The 20,652-nt window shown below is 41.8% G+C and overlaps 1 protein-coding gene and 1 long non-coding RNA gene across 6 annotated transcripts in view; one reads left to right on the top strand and one right to left on the bottom strand.

Annotated features, from left to right (window-relative positions):
• Positions 1 to 20,652, top strand: part of LOC144055726 (vacuolar protein sorting-associated protein 37C-like) — a 73,705-nt gene that overhangs the window by 22,246 nt on the left and 30,807 nt on the right. For 2 of the 5 annotated variants that reach the window (XM_077571980.1, XM_077571981.1), the window contains exon 4: positions 17,409 to 17,491. In XM_077571980.1, coding sequence (XP_077428106.1) covers positions 17,409 to 17,491 — 83 coding nt within the window. Of the gene's footprint in view, positions 1 to 10,122; positions 10,631 to 16,992; positions 17,151 to 17,408; positions 17,492 to 18,036; positions 18,103 to 20,652 lie in introns of those variants that run through there. The other 3 variants (XR_013294924.1, XM_077571982.1, XM_077571983.1) reach the window with 3 other exon arrangements.
• LOC144055729 (uncharacterized) lies at positions 3,751 to 4,646 on the bottom strand. The gene is made up of 3 exons (XR_013294925.1): positions 4,105 to 4,646; positions 3,948 to 4,019; positions 3,751 to 3,864 (listed from the first exon to the last, which is right to left on the bottom strand). It is a non-coding gene; the product is annotated as an uncharacterized LOC144055729 (long non-coding RNA).

The raw sequence follows: 20,652 nt of genomic DNA, 5'->3' as shown, positions 1-20,652 counted from the left end.
CTCCAGACTTATCTCCATCTCTTCTCTGGGAAGCTGGGAAAGCAGTAATTAGAGGTAAAATTATATCATATTCATCTTATAAAAAGAAACAGGATCACAAATTAGAAAAAGACTTGGAAGATAAAATTAAACAACTGACGGATGAGTACGCAATAAACCCAAATGACCAAATATGGACTGACTTACAAAATACAAAAATACAGTTAGACGATATGCTATCTAAAAAGACAGAGTTAATAATACAACAATTGAGATACAACAACATTGAATATAATAACAAATCAGGTAAATTTCTTGCAAACCAACTTCAACTTAATCGGGAAAAATCTCTTTTAACGGCTATTAAAGGGACAACTGGTGAATGCACACAATCACCAGAAGAAATTTATCAAATTTTTTATAACTATTATCACAACCTATACTCAGAAACTAACAAGCCTAACCCCGAGCATACCGAGGCACTCCTCAGTAGCTTAACTCTTTGACTGCCAGACGTTTTCAAAAACGGGTTGTCGCCAGTGCCAGCCAATTTAAGCATTTTGAGTGATCTTTCAAGGTCCACAGAAAATGTTGTGTTTGGACTATGGAAACACACATACTACCAAATGAAAGATTGGACTCTCATCTTTCATCAGAAAAAAAAAGTTTGTTTCTACCTTATTCCGTTCTTCAGTAATCAACAATAGAAAATGGTTACTTTCACCGAAATTCTCTCTTTTGAAACAAAAAACGGAGAAAAAGAGCTTTTTGTGAAACGATGTTATTTCATGCACTCTAGTGAATTGTACACTTCTTTTTGTCCATGAATGATGCCACAAACACCTAAATAGTGCTTTACTTCTGTAAAACGCTTTCACCAACAATGAAAAAGTGTTTTTTGATTGCAAAATACGTTTATTTCCATTCAACAGTGTAACAATTTGACAAAACAATTTCGCAAACTATTTACAAATGTGTGCAACTGTGGTACTACTTACAATTATGTGGATGTTTCAAATACAGTTTTTCCTTTTGTAACGCTCTCCTGCGTGCAAGGTGACGCCAGGACTCGCACAACAGTTTACTTTCACTTTCACATTGGTCCGTTTTGCGTGCAAACGTTACACTTTCTTGACGGCCTTTTTTTCCGGGGAATAAAAAGCAAGTAGCAGACTGTACACACTTCCTCCGATGAATATGCATTGGACTCGGGGCACTCTCCGTCGTCCGATCGAACGTCCGCCTGTGCGTGCTCGGTTGCGCTCCGCGTTACGACACCGTCATAGCCGCCGCGTCAGCGGTTCCAATTTCGCCGTCAAGCTCGGATTCACCTTCATCATCAACGTCATCAATGTACTCTTTTAGCGTTGGTCGATGCCTTTTGTCTTGTAAGTGTAGAGCTGCTTGCAAACGCTCGCCATTGCCCGTTCCCTCCTCCATCTAGCTCCATCTAACGTCTTCTACTGCCGCGTCAATGCTTTCCAACCACGGAGTCACCATCATCTTCATCATCGATGATGATCATCGTCATCAACAATGTGCTTTTTCAGCGATGCTTTTGGTCTTTGAAAAAAACAGCTCTGGCGTTAGCTCCTCGCGACCGGCCGCCATTTTTCCTTTGTTTTCCATTCTGATCTCCTGCTCGACGCTCTAGCTCCGCCTCTACTGACGCCCACCCGATCTTGTCAAAAGAGAGTCATCGCTGCCCTCTAGGGGCCAAAAATAGTCATTAGGCTCACGAGACCTGCTTAAAACTTTCAGGAGAGCTCCGCAAGCCTTCCCAGCTCCCGTTTCAAAAAAAAAAAAATGGGAGGACGTCTTTTAACTCTTTCACTGCCAGACGTTTTCCGAAACGGGTTGTCCCCACTGCCAGCCGATTTAAGCATTTTGAGTGATCTTTCAAGGTCCACAGAAAATGTTGTGTTTGGACTATGGAAACACACATAGTACCAAATGAAAGATTGGACTCTCATCTTTCATCAGAAAAAAAAAGTTTGTTTCTAGCTTATTCCGTTCTTCAGTAATCAACAATAGAAAATGGTAACTTTCACCGAAATTCTCTGTTTTGAAACAAAAAGTGGAGAAAAACGGCTTTTTGTGAAACGATGTTATTTCATGCACTTCAGTGAATTGTACACTTCTTTTTGTCCATGAATGATGCCACAAACACCTAAATAGTGCTTTACTTCTATAAAACAGTACCACCAACAATGAAAAAGTCTTTTTTTATAACAAAAAAAACTGTTTATTTACATAGAAAAGTAACAATTTGACAAACTATTTACAAAGGTGTACAACAGTGCATGTGTGATTATTTACAATTGTGTGGATGTTTGAACTACATAAATTTCACTTTTGTGTGGTAAACAGTGTAACACTCGCCTGCGTGCAAGGGGACACTGCAAGATTTGCACCACAGCCTTGTCTCACTGCGAATGCCCCTTCGCATGCAGACCCGACACCTTCTTGCTGGCTTTTTTTTCCGGGAAGTAGCAGGCATGTGTTCCAGCGTGTGTTTGGCCATGTTACCATCAAGTCGGCTTTCAGGATCAAAATACGGTGACCTGGTACTTTGTCTGGCTTCCTCATGCTCTTCCATCCCAACTTCCTCCTGGTCTTGTGGCAACAGCCACCCTCTCACCACCTGCTGGATGAACTCCAAAAAAGGTTGACTCGTCCCATTTTTTTTTTTGTACAATATGTAAGCATTGAACATGCATATTTGAAAAAGATACGCAACAAACTTTTTGTGCCACTTCAATGTTTTCCGTGTGAATGGGTGGTACGAGATGTTTTGATCCATCTTGTCCACTCCATTCATCTTGGAATTGTAGTCCACAACACAAATTGGTTTTTCGAAAGGCACTTTTTTTTTTTGTGCCTTCCGCCACACCTCCACTGTCCGCATTTCATCTTTGTGAAACGTTGTCACCATCCTCAACAAACGTTTGTCCTGCCATGCCACAATTAAAACATTTGTGTTGTGCCTTACCAGTTTCCCCCCCACCCCAAGGCCAGTGTTGGTTAGGCACGTTATCTCACTGGGTTCACCCCTGTTCTTCCTCAGCGTTCCACAAACATTGGTGCGCGCTGCCAGGAGACGTTCACACAAAGCAATAGAGTTATAAAAATTGTCCATGAATAGTGTGTACCCATTTCCTGGCAGACGATCCAGTAAGTTGAACACTGTATCGGGGAGAGAACAACTAATGCCAACATAGGGTTGCATATTGAAACAATAGCCGGTTTGGGAGTCACACAAAATATATGATTTGATCCCATATTTGACCGGCTTTTGGGGGTTGTACACTTTGAAAGAAAGACGTCCCTGGAAACTCATCATTCCCTCATCAATACAAATATTCTTGCCCGGTTGAAACAGTTCCTTGAACTTGTTTACAACGTGATTGAACACAGGACGAATTTTAAATAGTTTGTCGTCTGAACTGTGTGCCGTCTCGTTGTCGTTGAAGTGCAGGAAACTCCAGATGAGCTGGAAGCGGTTTCGAGGCATTGCGCGACTGAAGAATGGTGTCGTCTCTATTTCGTCCTGAGTCCAATACATTTCGATACTGGGCTTGTTTATATACCCAGTAAGGAATTGGAGTGCAAAAAACGTTTTGAGCTCAGACACAGACACCGGCTTCCAAGCACGACTCCTGCAGTGTGGCAGACTTTCAGCCCGTTTTTGCATTGACTGACGTGCAAATAAGTTTGTCTGATCAGCAATGTGCTGCAGAAGTTCGTCCGTGATGAACAGCTGCAGGTAGTCAACTGGCCGGGTTGAATTCAGCTCTGCTGCGGCACCTCTTGGTCCTGGCTCCACAGTGAAGGGGAAGGAGTTTGGCTGCCAGCCTGCTTCATGCCAGCCAGATTTTTGGGGATCTGCAAATATACATTTCAATATCATATAATATTCATTTTAGATCAGTGTGATGCAATATATATATATAAATATATATATTTACGTTTTTTCTTGGATCCACTGGTTGATGGACCTTTATTCTGCTCACTCCGAGGAGCGTCACTCTGAGCTGCAGCTGAAAGAAATATATACAATTACAATAATATCGAAAGAGCGTTTTCTTTTGTTGTTGCGGTGTATTGAAAACACTTTTTTTATACCTCTCTTTGTCGTCTTTGCAGTGGGACGTCGCTGTGAGCACGATCCACGATCTATGAATGCACATTCACGTTACACGAGGTGCTAGCAGCGTGCTAGAAAAGTATCTCATAGCAAGTTTGTGCTTACCTTCGACGTCTTCTGCGGATGAAATACTGTCCGAATCACTTTCTCCGTGGTCAGACTGTACCCACTCCTCCGAAGAATATCCATCGGACTCAGGATACTCTTCGTCGTCGTCCGATTGAACGTCCTCGTGCGGAGAAGTGCTCGGTCGTGCACCACGTTTTCCGGCGCTAGCACCGCTAGCCTCCGAGGCCTTAACACGCGGTCGAAGCTGCCGCCGCGTCAACGCTGCAACTTCGGCATCAACCTCATTGTCGCCATCATCATCACCTTCGTCGGATTGAACGTCCTCGCGTGCAGAAGTGCTCGGTCGTGCACGACGTTTTCCGGCGCTAGCACCGCTAGCCTCTGTGGCCTGAGGACGTGAACGAAGCTGCCGCCGCGTCAACGCTGCAGCTTCGGCGTCAACCTCCTTATCACCATCATCATCGCGGTCATCATAATGGTGCACTTTAGCACTGCTTGATGCTTCTCCTTTTCCAAAAAATCGATCAAGCGTGGTCTGCTTTTTACCGTCGGTCGCCATTTTTCGTCTCTCCTCAACTCTCGCCTACTCCTCGACGCTCTAGCCCCGCCTGGCCTTTTATACTACTGACGCCCCACCCGATCTTGTCAAAAGAGAGTCATCGCTGCCCTCTAGGGGCCAAAAATAGTGCTTAGGCACAACAGACAGACTTGAAACTTTGACCAGACATGCGGGAGGGTTTCCTCTACCCGTTTCAAAAAAAAAAAAAAAAATCATTGGATGACGTCTTTTGACGTCATTGGCAGTGAAGCGTAGGTTTTTACTTGACGTCTTTAAACGTCAGTGGCAGTGAAAGAGTTAACGTCTTTGGCGCTCCTCCGTAGGTTTTTGCAGAACGTCATTTAACGTCTTTGGCAGTAAAAGAGTTAAATATACCTCAGTTAACTACTGAATATAAAGATATGTTAGATGCGCCACTTAGTATAAAAAACAAGCTGTATAGTGCTCTAGATAGTATGCCTAATGGCAGAGCACCTGGCCCGGATGGTTATCCGGCTATATTTTTTAAGCACTTCTGGTTAATGCTTCCTCCACTATTCTTAAGAGTAGTAACAGAAATTAAAACTAATGGTTACAAACGCCCACACATGAATACAACAGCAATTAAACTTTTATTAAAGCCAGAAAAAGACCCCACCCTTCCATCAAGTTACCGTCTGATTTCACTAATTAACACTGATATTAAAATGATCACTAAGGCTTTCGCATCTAGACTAGAAACAGTAGTCTCGACAATCATTCATAGCAACCAAACAGGCTTTATTAAAGGTCGTCACTCTACTAATAATATTAGGAGGCTCTTTAACCTTATTAGCATGTCACAGCGGCATAATAAAAATGCAGTTTTTATATCATTGGATGCAGAAAAAGCTTTCGACAAAGTTAACTGGTCCTTCCTCTTTGCTGTTTTAAATAAATGTGGCTTTGGGAAGTCATTTATTCACTGGGTGCCAGTATTATATGATTCTCCTAAAGCTACAGTTACTACTCATGGGATTATATCTCAGAGTTTTACTCTACAGAGAGGCACAAGACAGGGATGCCCACTGTCCCCTTTATTATTTGCAATATTTATTGAGCCGCTTGCTTTAGCTATACGCCAGGAAAGAAGTATTCAAGGTATTCACTCTGGGGTAACAGAAGACAAAATTAATCTATATGCCGATGATATTTTACTTTATTTAGAAAAGCCTGCTCTTTCGTTAGGGTAAGTATTTAACTTAATAACTAAATTCTCACATTTATCAGATTATTCTATTAACTGGAAAAAATCAACACTTCTACCTATTACAGAAAATTCATGGAACCCTGCAAGCCAGGAACCACACTACTCATTTCTGAGTAGATTTGACTTTACAAAATTTTAAGGGAATAAAAAAAAAGGAAAGATTAGTCTATCTACTCTTCAGAAAAGTAAATCCAAAGGAGGTCTAGAGGCACCAAATTTTATGCACTACTATATAAGCTAACCAGCTACGATATATCATTCTATGGGCACAAACCAACAGAGATACAAACGGTTGGCTGGAACTAGAACAGAAGGATTGTAATAATCTCAGACTTCTAGATTTACTCTTTATTACAACATCGATTAAGCGACATAATTGTTTTAAAAACCCAATGATTTCCGCCACCCTGACTGCCTGGTGGAAGGCACTAGAAATTACAAAAGCCCAAGTGGAGCCCTGCGGGCTTTCTCCCCTATGGCATAACCCCGACTTTCAACTTACCAATCTTTTTATTTAGGTGTGTGGGAGCAGAAGGGAATTACACATCTCCACCATCTCTTCTCAGATAATATGTTTATATCATATACATCCTTGCTCCAAAAATACAAAATAAAAAACTGAATTTTTTTTACATTATCTGCAAGCTAAAAGTATGATAAAGAAACAAATTCCAACACTTTGGGGTGCGCTCCAACCGCCTGTTTTAGCTAAAGATATTACCAAACAAAAAAACTCTCAAAAATATATACAGTATGTTACTTTCGTATAGTGATAAAATGTCTTTACCCATCTCGAAATGGGAGACAGACTTGTCTATAGCTCTGGAATCTGACTTTTGGATTCAAGTTTGTGAAAACATATTTCAAATGACAAAACACACAAATGTACAACTTATCCAATATTAAATTATTCATAGAACATAATTACTCAATATATGATGAAGAAAATGGGACTCTCAGACTCCGACATTTGTTTTCAGTGTTTACAAAACACTACAGACACTTATTTTCATGCTTTATGGTTATGCACTCCAGTTATGTATTTCTGGACTAAAGTCTGAGAAAAACTTTCCGCTATCTTGGACTGTAGGATACCTTTATCTCCAAACTCTTGTGTTTGCTAGGTGACCTAACAACAACTGACTTACCACATAAACAATTTCAATCTACACTTGTAGCCCTTACTATCGCAAAAAAAACAATTCTTGTTAACTCTTTGACCGCCCTGGGGGGCGGGGTCTTTGGACCGGTGGGGTGCCTGGCGGGCCTGCAGTGCCCCGTCCTGCTGGTTTGGGTTGGGGGCGCGGGCCGTGTTGGGGTGGGGGGCGCTCCTGCTCCTGGGTTTGCTCTCCGGCCGGTGGCCCCTGCGGGGCCCGGGGGTTGTCCCTTGGCGCTGCCGTGGCCTGGGGGGCCCTGAGGTGTTGCGCTTGCTCTGTCCTGACAGGGTTCGACTGCTCCCCTCTTTGGTGGAGATTTTCATGCATGCCAGATCCACCACACCAACATCTATCGAAACTCAGACCCAATCTGCTTCTTCCTCTGGTCGTTGAACCGGTGGAGGCTGGTGTCTGTGGATCTCACTCTGCTTCGTCTGTCCTTCCTTCCTTTCCTCAGTCTCTCCTTTGGTCTCTTGAGGTATCCCTCATTTGTTGGAATTTAGATGTTTCTGGGGTTGTTGAAGGACTCTGGTTGGTGGCCCGGTGGGTGGTGGGTGGAGTCTGGTCGGTGCTGGATTTCACTTTCCTTTCTTTTCTTTGGTCCTCACGACTCTTTTAGGTTAATAAAATATTTATCTTATTTGAAATCATTTGTACTATTAACTCTTTGACTGCCAAAAACGTTAAATAACGTTTAGTAAAATCCTACGGAGGAGCGCCAAAGACGTTAACTCTTTCACTGCCAGACATTTTCAAATTACCAAATGAAAGATTGGACTCTCATCTTTCATCAGAAAAAAAAGTTTGTCTCTACCTTATTCCGTTCTTCAGTAATCAACAATAGAAAATGGTTACTTTCACCGAAATTCTCTGTTTTGAAACAAAAAGCGGAGAAAAACAGCTTTTTGTGAAACGATGTTATTTCATGCACTCTAGTGAATTCTACACTTCTTTTTGTCCATGAATGATGCCACAAACACCTAAATAGTGCTTTACTTCTATAAAACAGTACCACCAACAATGAAAAAGTCTTTTTTTATAGCAAAAGAACAGTTTATTTACATAGAAAACTAACAATTTGACAAACTATTTACAAAAGTGTACAACTGTGCATGTGTGATTATTTACAATTGTGTGGATGTTTGAACTACATAAATTTTACTTTTGTGTGGTAAACAGTGTAACACTCGCCTGAGTGCAAGGGGACACTGCAAGATTTGCACCACAGTTTTGTCTCACTGCGAATGCCCCTTCGCATGCAGACCCGACACCTTCTTGCTGGCTTTTTTTTCCGGGAAGTAGCAGGCATGTGTTGCAGCGTGTGTTTGGCCATATTACCATCAAGTCGACTTTCAGGATCAAAATACGGTGACCTGGTGTTTTGTCTGGCTTCCTCATGGTCTTCCAACCCAACTTCCTCCCGGTCTTGTGGCAACAGCCACCCTCTCACCACCTGCTGGATGAACTCCAAAAAAGGTTGACTCGTCCCAGGATTTTTTTTTTTGTACAAGATGTAGGCATTGAACAGGCATATCTGGAAAAGATAGGCAACAAACTTTTTGTGCCACTTCAACGTTTTCCGTGTGAATGGGTGGTACGAGATGTTTTGATCCATCTTGTCAACTCCATTCATCTTGGAATTGTAGTCCACAACACATATTGGTTTTTGGAAAGGCACTTTTTTTTTTGTGCCTTCCGCCACACCTCCACTGTCCGCATTTCATCTTCATGAAAAGTTGTCACCATCCTCAACAGACGTTTGTCCTGCCATGCCACAATCAAAACATTTGTGTTGTGCCTTACCAGTTTCCCCCCCACCCCAAGGCCAGTGTTGGTTAGGCATGTTATCTCACTGGGTTCACCCCTGTTCTTCCTCAGCGTTCCACAAACATTGGTACGTGCTGCCAGGAGACGTTCACACAAAGCAATAGAGTTCTAAAAATTGTCCATGAATAGTGTGTACCCATTTCCTGGCAGACGATCCAGTAAGTTGAACACTGTATCAGGGAGAGAACAACTAATGCCAACATAGGGTTGCATATTAAAACAATAGCCGGTTTGGGAGTCACACAAAACGATTTGATCCCATATTTGATCGGCTTTTGGGGGTTGTACACCTTGAAAGAAAGACGTCCCTGAAATCTCATCATTCCCTCATCAATACAGATATTCCTGCCCGGTTGAAACAGTTCCTTGAACTTACTTACAACGTGATTGAACACAGGACGAATTTTAAATAGTTTGTCGTCTGAACTGTGTGTCTCGTTGTCGTTGAAGTGCAGGAAACTCCAGATGAGCTGGACGCGGTTTCGAGGCATCGCGCGACTGAAGAATGGTGTCGTCTCTATTTCGTCCTGAGTCCAATACATTTCGATACTGGGCTTGTTTATATACCCAGTAAGGAATTGGAGTGCAAAAAACGTTTTGAGCTCAGACACAGACACTGGCTTCCAAGCACGACTCCTGCAGTGTGGCAGACTTTCAGCCCGTTTTTGCATTGACTGACGTGCAAATAAGTTTGTCTGATCAGCAATGTGCTGCAGAAGTTCGTCTGTGCTGAAGAGCTGCAGGAAGTCAACTGGCCGGGTCGAATTCAGCTCTGCTGCGGCACCTCTCGGTCCTGGCTCCGCAGTAAAGGGGAATGCGTTTGGCTGCCAGCCTGCTTCATGCCAGCCAGATTTTTTGGGATCTGCAAATATACATTTCAACATCATATAATATTCATTTTAGATCAGTGTGATGCAATATATATATATATATAAATATATATTTACGTTTTTTCTTGGATCCACTGGTTGATGGACCTTTATTCTGCTCACTCTGAGGAGCGTCACTCTGAGGAACGTCACTCTGAGGAGCGTCACTCTGAGCTGCAGCTGAAAGAAATATATACAATTACAATAATATCGAAAGACCGTTTTCTTTTGTTGTTGCGGTGTATTGAAAACACTTTTTTTTATACCTCTCTTTGTCGTCTTTGCAGTGGGACGTCGCTGTGAGCATGATCCACGATCTATGAATTGCACATTCACGTTACACGAGGTGCTAGCAGCGTGCCTGAAAAGTATCTCATAGCAAGTTTGTGCTTACCTTCGACGTCTTCTCCGGATAAAATACTGTCCGAATCACTTTCTCCGTGGTCAGATTGTACCCACTCCTCCGAAGAATATCCATCGGACTCAGGATACTCTTCGTCGTCGTCCGAATCAACGTCCTCGTGCGGAGAAGTGCACCACGTTTTCCGGCGCTAGCGCCGCTAGCCTCCGGGGCCTTAAAACGTGGTCGAAGCTGCCGCCGCGTCAACGCTGCAACTTCGGCATCAACCTCGTTGTCACCATCATCATCACCTTCGTCAGATTTAACGTCCTCGCGTGCAGAAGTGCTCGGTCGTGCACGACGTTTTCCGGCGCTAGCACCGCTAGCCTCTGAGGCCTTAGGACATGATCGAAGCTGCCGCCGCGTCAACACTGCAGCTTCGGCGTCAACCTCCTTGTCACCATCATCATCACCGTCGTCATAAAGGTGCACTTAAGCACTGGTTGATGCTTCTCCTTTTTCAAAAAACCGATCAAGCGTGAGCTGCTTCTTACCACTGGACGCCATTTTTCCTTCCTCCTCAATTCTCATCTACTCCTCGACGCTCTAGCCCCGCCTGGCCTTTTATACTACTGACGCCCACCCGATCTTGTCAAAAGAGAGTCATCGCTGCCCTCTAGGGGCCAAAAATAGTCAGTAGGCACAACAGACAAACTGGAAACTTTCACCAAAGATGCAGAAGGGTTCCCTCTACCCGTTTCAAAAAATAAATAAAAATAAATTGGATGATGTCTTTTGACGTCATTGGCAGCGCTCCGTAGGTTTTTACTTGACGTCTTTAAACGTCAGTGGCAGTGAAAGAGTTAAAAGACGTTCACCAAGTTTTTTTTTTTTTTTTGGGGAAACGGGTGGAGGAAAGCCTTGGCCAGCTGTGCTGAAAGTATCAAGCAGATCTAGTTAGTATAATGACTATTTTTGGCCCCTAGATGGCAGCGATAACTCTCTTTGGACAAGATCGGGTAGGCGTCAGTAGAAGAAGAGGTGAGGCGGAGCTAGAGTGTTGAGGGGACAATGGCTGAGAAAGCGAAAATGGCGACCAGTGGCAAGCAGCTCACGCTTGATCGTTTTTTTCAAAGAAGAGAAGCATCAACCAGTGCTAAAGAGCACATTGATGACGACGATGATGATGATGGTGACTCCGAGGTTGATGCCGAAGTTGGAAGCGTTGACGCGGCGGCTATGATCACGTCATAAAGCCTCACCGGCTAGCGATGATAACGCCGGAAAACGCGGAGCACACCGAGCACTTCTGCTCAGGCGGACGTTCAATCGGACGACGAAGAGTGCCCCGAGTCCAATGCATATTCATCAGAGGAGTGGGTATAGTCTGATCACGGAGAAGACACTGGTTATGGACTACGATGCCACCATGAATGGAGCGGATAAGATGGATCAGAACATCTCTTACCACCCGGTATAGGAACTGAAGGACATGCGGAAGCCAGACGTAACACCACCGTAACGTCACCGTATCATGATCCTGATAGTAGACTTGATGGAACATGGCCAAACACACACTGCAGTATATACTTGCTATTCCCTGGAAAAAAAAGCCATCAAGAAAGTGTAGCGTCTGCACGTGAAGGAGCAATCGCAGTGAAACTAATCTGTTGTGCAAATCCTGCTGCGTCCCCTTGCACGCAGGGGACTGTTACAAAAAGAAAAACTGTATTTGAAACATCCACACAATTGCAAATAGTACCACGGTTGTTTGTAAATAGTTTGCCAAATAGTTTTGTCAAATTGTTGCACTGTTGAATGTAAATAAACATATTTTGCTATCAAAAAACACTTTTTCATTGTTGGTGGTAGTGTTTTACAGAAATAAAGCACTGTTTAGGTGTTTGTGGCATCATTCATGGAAAAAAAAAGGTGTCAAATTCACTAGAGTGCATGAAATAATATCATTTCACAAAAAGCTTGATTTCTCCGTATTTTGTTTCAAAACAGAGCATTTGGGTGAAACTAACCATTTTCTATTGTTGATAACTGAAAAACGGAATAAGGTAGAAGCAAACTTTTTTTTTCTGATGAAAGATGATGTATGTGTGTTTCCATAGTCCAAACACAAAATTTTCTGTGGACCTTGAAAGATCAGTCAAAATGCTTAAATCGGCTGGCACCCACGGCATCCTTTTTTCTGAAAACGTCTGGCAGTCAAAGAGTTAAATCACTGTATTTTTTTTTGGTTGTGCAAATTAGACTTCCTCTTTCATAAATATGCCATAATATAATATCCTCAACGGAAACATACCAGGGCTGTTATTTAAATTTGTAAAGTAGTAATAATCTTCCTATACTTAGTTCCTGTCACTCTTCTGCACCCAAAAGTCAGCCGAAGTTCCTCTAGTCTAGTTACATTAAATAAACAATACTTACATGTTGTGCTTAATGGGCTACACTAATACCTAGCTCAACTAGTAGTTGGAAAAGCTCAAACGAAGCGTAATTCATGTCATGCATTGTCATATTATGTCATTCACTGTAAAAATAATTTCGTATTTGTTACCACCAGTGGCGCCCACCGCTGTCATTGGCTGGCCGGCACATGCGCGTGTGCTACAAAAGGATTGCGTGACGGGCCCATGACAAACCAAAATAAATAAATTTATGTAAAATATTGATACTAGCGCTACGTTAGTATCAATTCTATCGATATTTGGATCAATCTGCACAGCCCTAGTCGGCAGTGTTTTGAGAACAGTAGAGACAGATTTGTATTGAGTAATGTGTGTTCTACGAAGGATTTTATATTGGATAAGTTGTAAACTTGTGTGTTTTGTCATTTTGAATACGTTTTCACAAATATGAATCCAAAAATCAGATTCCAGCGCTATAGACAGGTCTGTCTCCCATTTCGAGATGGGTACATTTTATCTGTGTACGAAAGGAACATATTTTTTTGAGTTTTTTGTTGTTGTCGGAGAAAGCTTTGCAATATCTTTAGGTAAAACAGGCGGTTGGAGCCTTACCCCGAAGTGTTGGAATTTGTTTCGTAACCATATTTTTGACTTGCAGATAATGTAAAAACTTTAATTTTTTTATTTTTGGAGCAAGTTTGTATATGACATTAACATATTAATTGAGAAAAGATGGTGAAAGTGTGTAATTCCTTTCTGCTCCCACACACCTGAATGAAACTACTGATTGTTAAGTTGAAAGTTGGGCTTGTGCCAGATGGGAGAGAGCCCCGCAGGGCTCCAATTGGGATTTTGTAATTTCTAATGGCTAGTTAACTAAATAGTAGTCATTTGGCTTTTGTCATTTCAATACCAATAGGGTAGTTGGCTGCCCTTTTGGCCAACTCAACAAAGACCCTTATCTTATGGATGCTAATGGTGCCTGTGGATTAATTTAGTCAGGTTCCATGAATGTGAAGTGAAATCCACGCAAGCATTTGAAATTTGGCCCATTTATTGACCGTAGGCTGCAGTGGTACGTTACTTCCTTCCTGCGCCATTAGTTAAAAGCAGGGTCACAACAGACATGGACGCAAGTGCGACACAGGAGAGTGAGGCAAGCTTACTTGGACCTTTGAACAGCAAGTTCATTTATAATAAGAGCAAAGACGGGAGTGTTGACAAGAACTGAGTGATTTGTACTTTGCGTAAAAAGAATTTTCCGTAATGTCCTAGAATTCAAATTCTTTATTTAGGGACCTTTAGCAGATATGAGATTAAAATAGATTAAATAATTACAAATCCTGTAATTAATTGGATAAAAAAGTTTAACCGCCTGACAGCACTACGATTAAAAATTAACTAATAAATCGTACAATTTTCACTGTTGACAATTAATCAAATTGTTCTACTTCTGCTTCTGTGTTTTTCTTAAATTAAAGCGTTAACTTTCAGATTTAAATTCATTAGAGTTTTAAAAATATTATTCAGTTAACTCCTCCGTGAGTCATCACCTTATCGTAGTGGAGGGGTTTGCGTGTCCCAATGAGCCTAGGAGCTATTTTGTCTGAGGCTTCATGTCCCTGGTAGGGTCACCCATTGCAAACACGTCCTAGGTAAGGGACCAGACAAAGCATGGCTCAAAAAGACCCCTATGATGAACGTCAATTTTGGATTGCGGTTTCCCTTGCCCGGACGCGGGTGACCGGGGCCCCAGTCTGGACGCGGGGCTCAAGGGCATGTATCTGGTGGCCGGGCCTATACTCATGGGGCCTGGCCGGGCACAGCCCGAAAAGGCAACGTGGGTCCCCCTTCCCATGGGCTCACCACCTGTGGGAGGGGCCAAAGGGGTCGGGTGCGCAATGAACTGAGCAGCAGCCAAAGGCGGCGACCGTGGCAGTCCGACCCCCGGCTACTGAAGCTAGCTCCGGGGACATGGAATATCACCTCTCTGGCACAAAAGGAGCCCAAGCTGGTGTGTGAGGCCGAGAAGTTCCGACTCGATAAAGTTGGACTCACCACCACACAGCTTGAGTTCTGGTACCAATCGTCTCGAGAGGGATTGGACTCTCTTCCACTCTGGAGTTGCCCACGGTGAGAGGCGCAGAGCATGTGTGGGCATACTTATTGCCCCCCAGCTAGGCACCTGTACGTTGGGGTTTACCCCGGTGGATCAGAGGGTAGCCTCACTCCGCCTTCGAGATAGGGTGAGAAGCTCGGTCATCCAGGAGGGACTCGGTGTCGAGCCGCTACTCCTCCACATTGAGGTTCCTCTCAATCTCAGTTGAGGTGGCTCTCGCATCTAGTTCAGATGCCTCCTGGACGCCTCCCTGGAGAGGTGTTCAGGGCATGTCCCACCGGCGTGAATCCCCGAGAACGACCTAGGACACTCTGGAGAAACTATGTCTCTCGGCTGGCCTGGGAACGCCTTGGTGTTCCGTCGGAGGAGCTGTTTGAAATGGCTGGGGAGGAGTCACTGGTGGGAAGATGATTAAACATGGACTATTCAGGGTTTTTCCTGCATTCAAAATTCGGAGGCGACCGCCTACAGCTAATTTTTGTGCCACCTCCAACCAGAGCGACTGATATTGCTCAACACAGCGCTCCAGCTGTGTTAACTGAGCACGGCAGCAACGTATTTTAACTGCAGTTGCAGAATTGTGCCACTATGTTGGCGCTATATCAACAGCAGTGCGCCGGAAAGACCTGAAGCAACTACCGAAGAAGAAACAGATCACGGAGCAGCTCCATTGCACAAGCTCATTTCCTGGTTTCAAGCGAATCAGAGGCGCCCTGCAACTGTCGCAAAATCATGAAAATACACTATATACAATAAACATAATCACAACACTGAACTACATTTACAATTTAATATGTCCTAGTGAATACATGTTTAATGATTGTAGTTTTTTTTTTATTATTATTCACGGGCGCATACAGCTGCCGGGTCGCAGTCGGGCCATCCACTTAATGAGAGCTCCAGCCAGTTGTGCCCCGGAGCTTCGTCACTTCCCCGGCCCATGGTCATAGCTTCAACTTCAGGAATGGCGGCTTCTCCATTCAGAATGAATCTGCGCTCGCGAAATCATGACAGCAATATTTCATCCGTGGTGGTTTATATGAAATTGTAAATAAGGTTTAATGTTGTAAAATGCATAATGTTTGTAGTCTATATATATTTAGTGCAGTCATGATGCTGGCCGGCCGGCAGGTGCCTGGTTGTGACTCGCCACATCATGCAATGGAAATTCATATTTTGAATCCTGGCAAAAACAGTGGCCGAGACTGCACTGCCACTCCTGAAATTTTATGGCAGAACCATTTTTAATGAAGATGCTTTAACATGATAATACAGACGCTCCCCACCTTACGAACGAGTTACGTTCCGGACGATCGTTCGTAAGGTGAATTTGTTCGTAAGTTGCTTCAGTGCTATATTTTGTATTATAATTTATGTTTAAAACCTATATAAGTATATTGAAGGTTTATATAAGTATGTTTAAGGCTTGTACAAGTAACCTGCATTGGTTTGTACTGAAAAAAACTTAATAAAATGGAGAGAATACGTACAGTACTGTACTGTACTACGTATGTTAGAGAGAGAGAGAGCGAGACACACACACACAGTATGTACATGTACGTAAAGATAAATAAAATGAAGTTTAACTTACTTTTGGAAGATGTACTGGATGCTTAAGGAGATGATGGAGGAGGAGGAAGAGGAGGAAGAGGAGGATTTTATATCATGAGAGATTCTTCGTCGTCGCTGGAATCGGCTTCAAAAGTTATTTCCTGCTTCATGGGGACCGGCATTTCTTCCTCCTCCTCCTCGCCACGTTGCTCAGCCTCCAATGAGCTCTCACAGCGCCAATCGTCGGTATTAGCGGTGGAAAGAAGCACTACGCGCAATACAAAATCTAACTTACAGCATTTCTTTCCAAACATTTTTCGACATACTGTACGCGCAGAAATGTTCGTATGTACCGTTGTTCGCAACTCGAATGTTCGTAAGTAGGGGAGCGTCTGTAGTCATATTCTTATTGGAACTCTTAACTTAAAGTATGTTACCTGTAAAAGAAAGTAAGTCAGTTGAATTTACAGAATACATGCACGTCATAGTGTATGGTCAGGATTAGGGATGTTCGATACCAATTTGTTTCCGACCGGTACATATTCAACTATTGAGCAGTCACCAATACTGTTACCAAATACTTATACCACTAGTAGATACAATTCCCTACCCCAAAATGACAGATGAATTTAAAGAAAGACCTAAATACTCCAATATATTATTATTTATCCTTAAAATTGCATGAAAATAATGGCATTTTTTTATTTCTATTATTTCTAAATTCTAGTTCTTCATCGTGAAACGGAATACCTTAAAATGAGACTGGTATCTGCACCTACAGTATACCTGGTAGTACCACCTCTACCTCAATTTGAGCCAGGAATGGTGGTATTCAGAGGGGCCGTAGGCGCACATGGCACCCACACTTTCATCAGTCTGCCCCAGGTCAGCTGTGGCTACATTATATGTAGTTTACTGCCACCAGAGTGTGAATGTGTGAGCACATGAATAATCTATCCATTGTGAAGTGTCCTTGAGTGTCCAGATGTGCTGTATTAATCTGATGCATAAGGCTTTTCTGATGAATTTTCAATTGGATCTCTACAACAGGCTCGGCTCAGTAGATAAAAAAAAATGCATACAATGTATTTATTTGTAATTATTTCTTTAAAAAAAAAATCTACTTTTTTTTTTCTTGCACAGATGGAATAGTTGGCCAGGTGTCTCAAGAATCATTCTTCTCCAGACTAAAGACAGAGGGCAAAAAAGCAGAAGCTGAGTCAGAGGTCAGTGCTAAACTATTCAAATAACTTGACTTGTGAGTTTAATTTGTTAGGTGGCCAAGCTTGTATCTCAATTTACTTGAATGTTAAATCAGTGAAGTGGACACCTGTATACTCGCGCTTTGGCCGCTGCAGATTTGCGCTTTTTCCACCCAATAAACACTTTCCTCACATTTTCCCAGCGTTTGTCATGGAAAACACTTTTTTGTGTGTGAAGATTTTTATTCCAAATGTATTTCTCTGGCCATCAATTATTCATGGTAGGGATGTAATGATTCACTCAAGTTCGATTGATTTGAATTTCAGTTCACGATTTTCTATTCAGTTCAATTAAAACAAAAATGACTCATTTGATAACCAAAAGATGTTTTTATTTTAACATCTACATTTTGTCCTTGTTACAAACATGACCTTTTGTAACTTTATTTAAAAAAAGAAAAACAAACTAGAAAATTAACTAATACATTTGACTGTTTAAGTACATTTTTGTCTTGTTATCAGTGCTTTATGGTTAAAGTTAATATTTTGCCCCCACAACACGTTCTCAGCTTTGTGCAGCGAGACACATATTATGAAGAATGAAGCTCCAGAAGCTTTAAGGATTCATGTTGATCCTTTTACTATTTTCCTTCATAAAGAGGTTTGTCCTTAAACTATTTTAATATTCTAAAATGCAATGAAATACTTGTGTATGTCTTTATGGATTCAGATTTTAAATTATGTAAAGGGGAGTCTAACTTGATAAGTTTAGCTTCTTTCTGCCCCTTCTCAAACATGCATCTTATCATATTGTGCTCTGTTATATGTTATCTGTTATCAGCCATATGTCATGTGACCAGCAGTTGACCAATCATGCTGATTGGTCAACTGCTGGTCACATGACAAATCTTGTTACCCTGCTTGAAACAGAGTTGGCCAAAAGCTCTATGGCTCTGCAACAAGTGTAATAATGAGGCCCTCTACTGGACTAATAAGACACTACATCAGCAAAACTTATTTCACCACGAGTGAAATTCAGCTTGGATAGGCTCCAGCACACCCGAAACCCTTGTGAGGATAAGCGGTTCAAATAATAGATAATAATAATAATAATAATAATAATAATACATAAATAATAATAATTATAATGAGTTTGTATCATCCACAAAACAGTCATTACACATAGGAGCAGGCTTGTACAATCTCACAACTATGTAAAAATATAGTAACTGGTATGTAGTAGTCATATTTAACATCATGTGGTATGACCTGAAAAAAATATTAATTTTGTCCAACAAATACATATTTTCATTCTATTTTTACTTGTGTGGCTAGCTAGAATGTTTTGTTTATATAGCTAATTGTTTGCCCCATAACTTTGTTAGTTAGTTAGTTAGTTAAATTGAAAATATTATGAGTGCCTCGCTGCCCGGGGCACTTTGGGGTACTTGCACGTTGGGGTACAAGCATATTTGATTGGCACAATAAATCTTTACATACGGATTAAAAAAATTTTTTTTAAGACAAGTGTGATGAGTGTGCAGTTTAATGAGTTTCCGTCCATGTTAAGACCCTCCAAATAATTTTTTTGTTTTTGTTTTTGTTTTTGACGAACAATGTGTTGCCACAGCAATAGTATTCACGAAAAATCACAAAGTTACCGTTTCAACGTGAAAGTCTAAACGAGTTGTGTCAAACATACGGCCCACGGGCCGGATTAGGCCCGCCGAGGGGTTTAATTCAACCCGTGAGACAATTTTGTAAAGTAAAAAAAAAAAAATTGTAATGTCAGACAAATGAATCAGCTGGCCACAATGAATACATATAAATTCGTAATTTCACAAGCAGTCCTCAGATGAGCAATGCAACTTGTACACAGAAGCGTCCTGGATGTCAGTATTTTACACACAACCTAAAGTTACAGTTTGTTTAATTTTATTTATTTTTTTAAATCATAGACCGACATAAACGTGTTGAATAAGACACAAATTCAATTACTGGTAACATAAACATATGATAAGGATTAACATCCTTATAACTTAATGAACTGCGCCACACAATGCATTCTGGGTACAGTGTCTATGCAAACAGGTAGATTAAACACGTCCGGAACTCATACAGGCAAAGTGTTGCCACGTTCCATTTGCATTTGTGTTATTTTTTGGAACAATATGATTACAGTTGAGCTCCATAATGTAGGGCCACGTATCGAAAATCTGCGTATAATTGACGACAATTGTTTTTAACTCTTTGACTGCCAAAAACGTTAAATAACGTTTAGTATAAACCTACGGAGGAGCGCCAAAGACGTTAACTCTTTCACTGCCAGACGTTTTCAGAAACGGGTTGTCCCCACTGCCAGCCGATTTAAGCATTTTGAGTGATCTTTCAAGGTCCACAGAAAATGTTGTGTTTGGACTATGGAAACACACACACTACCAAATAAAAGATTGGACTCTCATCTTTCATCAGAAAAAAAAGTTTGTTTCTAGCTTATTCCGTTCTTCAGTAATCAACAATAGAAAATGGTAACTTTCACCGAAATTCTCTGTTTTGAAACAAAAAGCGGAGAAAAACAGCTTTTTGTGAAACGATGTTATTTCATCCACTCCAGTGAATTGTACACTTCTTTTTGTCCATGAATGATGCCACAAACACCTAAATAGTGCTTTACTTCTGTAAAACAGTACCACCAACAATGAAAAAGTCTTTTTTTATAGCAAAAGAACAGTTTATTTACATAGAAAACAGTAACAATTTGACAAACTATTTACAAAGGTTTACAACTGTGCATGTGTGATTATTTACAATTGTGTGGATGTTTGAACTACATAAATTTTACTTTTGTGTGGTAAACAGTGTAACACTCGCCTGAGTGCAAGGGGACACTGCAAGATTTGCACCACAGTTTTGTCTCACTGCGAATGCCCCTTCGCATGCAGACCCGACACCTTCTTGCTGGCTTTTTTTTCCGGGAAGTAGCAGGCATGTGTTCCAGCTTGTGTTTGGCCATGTTACCATCAAGTCGGCTTTCAGGATCAAAATACGGTGACCTGGTATTTTGTCTGGCTTCCTCATGCTCTTCCATCCCAACTTCCTCCTGGTCTTGTGGCAACAGCCACCCTCTCACCACCTGCTGGATGAACTCCAAAAAAGGTTGACTCGTCCCAGGATTTTTTTTTTTG

The sequence above is a fragment of the Vanacampus margaritifer genome, chromosome 7 (assembly GCF_051991255.1).
Source record: "Vanacampus margaritifer isolate UIUO_Vmar chromosome 7, RoL_Vmar_1.0, whole genome shotgun sequence".
In the NCBI taxonomy this organism is placed as follows: Eukaryota; Metazoa; Chordata; class Actinopteri; order Syngnathiformes; family Syngnathidae; genus Vanacampus; species Vanacampus margaritifer.
This window is presented reverse-complemented; position numbering and strand designations above follow the sequence as displayed.